Raw genomic sequence first — 8,148 nt, 5'->3', positions numbered from 1 at the left:
CATGCAGGTCCCATCCCTGGAATCTCTTCAGGAATGCTGTACTGGAAGATCAGGTTTCTCATTGTCATTGTATCTCAGCTGTGGATATGGTTTCACTGCGGTGTGCTAACAAAGGCATCGACAAACCCGACTGAGTTTGGGGGTGTCCCTCAGCCTGGTTGGGGCTGGAGAGCATGCTTTGTGAGGCGGAGCTGAGGGAGCTGGGCTTGGGCCCCACTAACCTGGAAGGATGTGGAGCTTGGCTCTTTGTTGCTGCACATCATGGGAGGACAAGAAACAATGGGACTGAAGTCAAAACTCAGACCAGATATAGGGAGGAATGGGCAGTTGGACGTGTTGCACAAAGTGGTTGTGCAGGGTCAGTCCTAGGAGGTTTGTGAGACCTGACTCAGTAGTCCTGAGTAACCTGGTCTGATCCCACAGTTGCCCAGGCTTTGGGCACGTAGTTCTGCTATGGACCTCTTCAGGTTCACCTCTGCCTGAGTTACCCCACAGTGGTCTTTCAGGCTGGAAGCTTCATGGGGAACCAGCAGGAAATTTCTCGCCCCTTTCTGGGCTATTCCCCCGCCAAGGGAAGGGTTTGCAGTGCAATAGAATATATGGTGTGGTCTCAAAAAACCGCCTCATCTTCTGAGAAAGATGTTTGCTGAGTTGCGAGCGGAGTATGGTTAGATGTATTTTTCAAAGCTAATCATTAGCAATAACGGAGGTTGATTGTCTTTGTTTACATGCTGAATTGAAATCTCTACAAAGTCTATTAAAACTAAACCATTTTCTCCTGGTGAGAGTTTCCTTTGGCCAATTGCTATCTCAAGGTGAAGAATGAGTGCTGTACTGGGAGAGTTTCTAGTCCTGCTGCTTGTATATTTGAAGCAGTTAGTGAACTTGTGTTATGCCTGTGCCTGACTGCCAACTGAAAGCTTCTGAACCCATCAGTGAATTGAAACTCAATTTAACAGAAAGTAATGGATCTGAATTTTTACAAGTTCACGGAAACAGATGCTTGGAGGTGAGACATGTCTGTAATGTAGTTGTGCTGTATGTTTGGTATATCTGGATAGCAAATGTTCTGGTATCTGAGAGAATGAGAAATCTGCATGATATCTCCTTCAGACACACAGGAGTAAGGACAGGATGCATCAGTTCCACTGCCTTTATGACTTTCTCCATTCCTTTTAGTTCATTGTACCTTGCTGGTGCTCCACTGAAGTCAACTTCAGTGTCTCTCTCTCAGGAAGTTTTATTCTCATCCTTTTGCCCCCATAGAATCCAAATATATTAATAGTTTAACATACATGAAGACCATGTAGAAGGTGTGATCAGGAAAGTTCACTGCGTACCTTGTCCTGCTCCGATGTCTCGGGGACTCAGTGGCCTTGAGGGAATTGGAGACTCACAGTGATTCACAACCACTTTTTTTTAACTTACAAATACAATCCAGTGATTAAACAAACTTCAGTAAAGAAGAGTTGCATCTTTTTAAGTAATGCGATATTTTTAAGTAAGTGAATACTCAAACGATTTGTTAGATAAAATAAAATACAGTCTTCCAAGGAAAAATTTCCTTCTGGGTTGGTTCTCTGCAGATGAAGGCAATGCAGTGAATTAAAAAACCTCTACTCTAGCTATCGAATGTATGACTCCAGCAAAGAGAAGTGTATTGTATGGTTTTATTCTAACACTTTTGTTATAGCTCTATTAATAATCAAGTTTTGATGAATAAAGTACATAAACCTTGCTAAAGCTTATTTAGGCATGGAATGTCTACAATGTAGTCAGCTACAACCATTCACTACTTCTTTGAGTAGAGTTTTTTGATGATTACATTGAATTTCCAAAGTACAAGTAAAAAAAAAAAAAAAAAAAGAAATAGGAAGAGCATTTACATCCATTTTAATTGGTGTCAGGCATAAATTCATTAAAACAAAAGGGGAAGAAAGACCGTTCAGCAGAAACCTCAAAAAGTGCAGATACAGATTTGCTGAATGACAATCGTTCGAGAGATTCTCCTGCAAGGTTGGCCTTTCTTTGAGACATTACGGTCATTAAACACTGTCACACAAAAGTTCTCAAGATAAATGAAGATGAAAGCATTCTGCAGAAACAAACTGGGTTGTTCCGTACGTTTCGATCCATTTATGAAGGAGATCTCGGATACTTTACCTTCTCGTTACAGCTTTGCTTCGAGGTAGTCAGTCTCCACCTGGTACACATTTGTTGGAATTGTTATTACCATAAATCGTTACATGGTGACTTATGCCACAATTACGTCATATATTAACTTCCGTGCACGAAAATAAAATTGGGAAGCAATAATTAAACTTAGAGAACATAGAAAAATCACAATACTATTGAAGGGGAACATCTGATTCTGATATAAATTTGTACTGCAAGAATTCCATGAGAGTGAGATGTGAAATTTCATATTGAAAAAAAAAATAATAGTACATCGAAATGAATAATGCTAATAGTAATATAAAGCCAAATCACACAAGATCATTTCATGATCAATGTAATAAATGCTTATTATTCAGCAGAAAAAAAAAATCAAGAACAATGTACAAAATAATAGTGCAAGAACAGCTGCAATCTATTTGTTCTCCTCAGTTTTGAGATTTTGGTTAAAAACTTTACAGCTGGCAAGAGATGCTGTTGAAAAACTCAGATTCCACTCAGTGGGCTGATTAAGGCACATCTTTATGGACTTCAAATGTTCATTTTCTGTGTTCACATCTATTGAATTCTGCGGCTCAGAGACTTTCACTTGTAGCGTGCTGTGAGAAAAGAAGTGGGGGTCGGAGAGGGGAGAAAGAAATGAGAGAAAGTTTAGTATGCTTTCCTCTTTGCCCTGCAAACAAGCAATCTGATAAAGGCGAGGTGGTGGCAGGCTGCCTATGCTGCTCTAAGATTTTTTTGTTTTATTGCAGTGTGTTCCAGAAACAGACCGGAACCAACAGACCAGAACATGACTGTGCTGGGCTCTCCATGTTGCAAAGCTGGATGGGGCTTGTTTGTGTAGGAGCAGCTGATTTTGTTCGTTTGCGGAGACTGTGTGAGGTGAGTCTCCTGCCACCAACATTCCTTTGCACAGGAGCGGCAGTCTGCAGTCTGGCCTTCCTTAATTCACATCCACTGTAAAACCACAGCACAGGAAATGGGCAGAAATTATTTCGTCTTTAATGACATTATGTTTGTACAGCCATAAAAGGACTAATATGGAGACAAATCTAGGAAAACAAGTAATAGAAGAAGGAAAAGAAACTCGGTTCTCTGTGGGGACCACTAAGCAAACCAGGACATAAATGAACCACGTTGCCCAGATGAAGCACTACAGTGGTTCACACTCAGGTGGGGAAAAAAAGAGGCAGAATTTGGAATAGTGTCTCACCACTTGATGCAAAAAAAACCCAACAAAATCAAACAGAACAACAAAAAAATGCTAAGGAATGAATTTCAACCCTCTCCATCCCTATTCTATTTCACTGCAGAGATCTTTGTCCCACGTGCAACACAGTGTCCATCACCATCCTTTTCAAAGTGTAAGAGTGGTACAAAGTGGGAAATATTCCTAATTATTGAGATAGTAAAAATGAAATTCTATGTGTCCTAATGAAGGTTTGGAGGTAATGATCAGGCAGTAAAGTACCTGCACCCCCTTGCTCCTATTAAAGGAAACTTTAAGCAGCAGAATACCCCACCTGCTGCATTTCAAGAAGCCAGGTCTACTGCAGAACTTAAGTGCAGATTATCAAGGACTGAATGTGCTGCAGCATACAGTGTTCACTGCAGTTATAGTTACTGATTATGTAACCATAGAATTAACTTTGTTGTACATGTGAAGGCCTAAGCAAAACTGCTTATAGCATGGGTGAACAGTGGGAGGATGCAGAGTAGTTGTAAGACTATATATATCCTGAGATGTATTCGTTTACATTACTAAAGTACGATTGGCTGATTCAGATTAAACTTTTTCTCTCTTGATGGCAAGAGGGAATTACAGCTTGTTTAACAGTTGAAGTGGCAATTCAGTATCTTTCACAGATCATTTGAAACACAATTTTCATGCTTTAAATTTTTATGCAAGCTCTCTGGAAAGTTCTATGCCTTTGTAACAATGCAAAGAACATGCATAGCACTTCCAGTTTACTAATCCTCATTCCTGACCCTCTGTAAATGGGGTGCTGCTCCCCAACCAGTATTTTGTTTGTCCTTACTCTTCGGAGCGATCCTTTGTATTGTTTATGACTTTGCACCTTTTTCCTTCATGGCTTTTCTGGTTTGCACGTGCTTTTGTTACTTTGATTATTTCTTTCCCATAGGAAGCAGAGCATGCAGGTGGAGGTGACAGAGAAGGACTTCAGTCAGTACAGTTAACTTCTTGCATTTACAACCTCTTCAGATTTGAGACTTTGCCCTCTCACTGTGAGGAAAATCAAAGCCTCGGGATTAAGTATGTATGAGAAGAACTCGGGCTGACTTCTGAAGTACTGCCGCCTTCCAGGTGTGGCCAGATACTAAAACTTGACCTCTGAGCAATCAACTCAAATACTCAACAGCTAATTGAAGTGATAGTGCGGGAGTTTTTTGGTTTTATTTGTTTAGTTCTGGTTAGCTGAAAGGAACATAAATGCCCCGGGAGTCCAGAATTTGCAAACTCAAGGGCTGGGCAGTCACCAACTGCATGAAGTTCAACAACAGCAAGTGGTAGAACCTGTACCTGCAATGGGGCAATCCTGTACAGATCGGGGAATGAGAGGCTGGAAAGGGACCTGGGGCTTCTGGATGACAGCAAGTTGAGTCTAAGTTGGCAGTGTGCCCTGGCAGCCAAAAAGGCAACCATCCCCTGGGGTGCATCAGGCCCAGCACTGCCAGTCAGGAGAGGGAAGGGACTGCCCTCTGCTCTGTGCTGTGTGGCCTCACATGGAGCAGCGGGTGCGCGTTTCAGAGCTACAATATCAGGGTATAAAACTGTTAGAGAGTGTCCAAAGGAGGGCTACAAAGATGGGGGAAGGGTCTAAAGGGCGAGATGCATGAGCAGTGTCTGAACTCCCTTGGTTCTTCCAGCCCAGAGCAGAGGAGCTGAGGGGAGGAACAGGCTGCCCAGGGCAGTGGGCAAAGCCCCAAGCTGCTGGTCTTTGAGGAGCATTTGGACAGTGCTCTCTGAAGTATGGTTTGATTTTTGGGTGGTCTTGTGTGGAGCCAGGAGTTGGACCTTAACATAAGCAAAGTGGAAAGAATAAAGTTAGAGAGCTGCATTAATATATTTTCTAAGCGATGTGAACCTAGTCTTTCATCTCACTTTTGGTTCTTTTGCCTATAGTGATTTATTTTCTAGCTGTTGATGTAATAGGTGTGACAATTGTGTATTTCAATAGTATTTTTAAAATAGATACTGGAATTATGCTCAAAAATTAAATAGAAGCACTTGGATTCTCCAGTCAGATCCATCAGTATATTCTACTCTAAACTTTAGCCTGTTCTGCTTATGAAAGATGTGGTGTGTATAATGCATTCCTAGTCAGAAAAATGCTTTGTACAGCGACACCTCTGCTAGGAAGAACTGTGGGATGCAGTCTGATGCTACCAGAAGCCACAAAGCCTGTTTCGGTAGAGCTTGGAATTGGGCTGTAGGCCATTGTCTCCTCTCTACATCCTTCTGGTGTTCTCCACTTCCAAGGCATGCACTGGGTGGAGGACGGAGCTCCCTTAAACTTCATTAGGTGAAATGCCTTGACAAAAACAGACTTTTTACTGATCTTAAATGTCAGCCTCTGAAAAGGTTAAAGTTTCCCAATTCTGAAGCCATCTGTTTTCTATTACAGCAATTATCATCTATTTTCTTTTAGTCCATGTGAGAATGACTCAGTCGCTTGGCTTCCATGCACGCAAGTTTTGGAGGTTGGATACAGGTGTATCTTCTTTACATGGAGTGCTATAGCACCACTCTGTGAGGAGCACATTCAGTCTTAAGAAGTTTTCTGATTCGGAATATAGGAAGAGAGTGCATGTGAAGCAGTAGAGAGGAAGGTGAAGCTGGGTGCTGCATGTCAGTATGGACATGCTCTGCCTCATCACTGAAGGGTGGCAATGCCCTCACGACCCGTTGGCTTTCTTTGGCAGCAGTGGTGCACGAAGCAAGCGGTTCTAGGAAGCTGTCACTGATGACACCACAAGATTTTTATTTTATGAATTGCAACAATTCCCAAGTTGCCTTTACTAATCACCTCTGAATTCACTTTTTTCAACACTGTTGGGAAAAGAGCAATTGCCTGTTACTCTAACAAATCATAGAAGTCAATTTAAACTAACGCTGATGGACTCTGAAGTCCTACCTGTCTACTCTGCCTTATCCAAGCGGAAAAGCCTACATGTGGCCAAGTGTCCAGGCCTGCTAGGACCTACAAGGACTCTCTCTTCCCACTACATTTCCCTCCTATCATTAAGGAAAAATTAATTAAATAGAAAGATCTTTGAATTTATGTTTCTATTAAATACATAAGTATTTCTTTCCAAAGTTTCCTTTTGTTACTTTAGTTTTACCCAAATAATCCAGTTACAGTAATATTGATTCTTACTGCTGGCACTTCAGAGCAATTCTAAGTTGATAGGCTGCCAAGCACAAAAAGAGAATAATATTCGTTCAGCTTTTTATTCTCCTTGCAGTTTGGAACTGCACTCCTGAAGAAAAACAGAGAAAAATGACACCTATTGTATGAAAAGGACAAAGTTAAAATAGTCTGGCTAGCTGAAGTGCATGCATTTGTATAGTTAACCTCTGCCTAATATATGTGAAGGCCACAGAGAAAAAGTAGGCTTAAGGATAACTGTTATGTTAGGTGACTTCTCAGTATTTACTGTCAAAGAGATTACCATCAGATGTTGTGCACCTGTATGCTGTAAAATGACTGTGCAAGCATTGCTGCAGGGTTATGCTTCTCTAATCATTAGCAGTACTGGTTTCATAGCACAATGTATCTCCTTGATTGGCTGAGAGCTATGTCAGTCTGTTTTTGAATTCTCCTATCTGACACAAGTTCTTCAAACCAGACTCGTCAAACAGAACAATGATGTCAAAATCTATACCTTAGAAAGCATACAGGCATTCTTGATACACTGCACTTGATACAAAGCTATGAGGCTTTTAGCCAGAGGATTCAAAAAATGGAGTGGAAATAGAAAATATTTTATGTTGCTTAAGTTATACATGTACAAACCACTCAATGGTACACACCCAGGAAGTGAAGTAGTAGAATCCATATGGGTTAAGTGCACAGTGACTACAGTACCTGGACACACATTCAAGCAGAGGCTGATTTGCTAACACTACATACATTGAAACAAAGGCAAACCAAGCATGCACTGTCAGATTTACTGTCTCTGAAATTTAAACTTTGCACAATGCCAAAATGCAACATCAAAGAAACCTACATAGAAAGTTCTTTATGCCTCATTTCCATTTATCAAATGGATTCGCATCTTAATAAGAAATAAATAATTTTCAGGTGAATGAATGGAGTTGTGCTTGCTAGCGCATGAGAGAGAAGTGCCCTGAAAACAGATGGCACACCCAACTAGAGCACAGGAAGTTGGGGACATAGCCAATACAAAGGGAGAGTTTTAAAAATGAGATGTGAGTTGTATTTAACACAGCTGAAGCACTAAGAAAAATAAAACAGTAAACAAAACATAAGCAAGACTGGAAGTGAACTGAGGCCAAAATACAGTGTGAGAAGTCAGAACCAGGACGGGTGCATAAAATCAAAGAAAACACAAATGAAATACATATGAGGTACATGAGAAAGTAAGAGTTTGTTTTAAGCAGCCTGACTTAGAAAGTTATTATCTAGTACTGTGGTTTTTAGGTTTTTTTTATAAGAACCACTATGCTTTGTGGTGATACAGATTATTTGGCACAGGCCACAGAATTCTTTAAGAAAGCAAAATATTAGGGTAAACTGCCACCAAAATGGTATGAAGAAGTGACACAATTTTCAAGCATATTTTATTAGTGTTGCTATTAAATCTTATTAAAGAAAAAATAGTCCTGTCTCTAATCTTTCATAGCTTACTGTTGTTGAAAAACCTTGGAAGCAAAACTAGCTAATAAGCTAACAGCTGGAAGGAAGCATCATTCATTTCATGAGGAAC

At 40.6% G+C, this 8,148-nt stretch overlaps 1 protein-coding gene across 3 annotated transcripts in view; it reads right to left on the bottom strand.

Annotated features, from left to right (window-relative positions):
* Positions 1 to 1,656: 1,656 nt before the first annotated feature.
* Positions 1,657 to 8,148, bottom strand: part of LCORL (ligand dependent nuclear receptor corepressor like) — a 72,554-nt gene continuing 66,062 nt past the window's right edge. For all 3 annotated transcript variants that reach the window (NM_001397492.1, NM_001389437.2, NM_001389438.2), the window contains one exon: positions 1,657 to 2,774. In NM_001397492.1, the coding sequence (NP_001384421.1) occupies positions 2,751 to 2,774 (24 nt within the window). In that variant the 3' untranslated portion in view covers positions 1,657 to 2,750. The remainder of the gene's footprint in view (positions 2,775 to 8,148) is intronic.

The sequence above is a fragment of the Gallus gallus genome, chromosome 4 (genome assembly GCF_016699485.2).
Source record: "Gallus gallus isolate bGalGal1 chromosome 4, bGalGal1.mat.broiler.GRCg7b, whole genome shotgun sequence".
NCBI lineage: Eukaryota > Metazoa > Chordata > Aves > Galliformes > Phasianidae > Gallus > Gallus gallus.
This window is presented reverse-complemented; position numbering and strand designations above follow the sequence as displayed.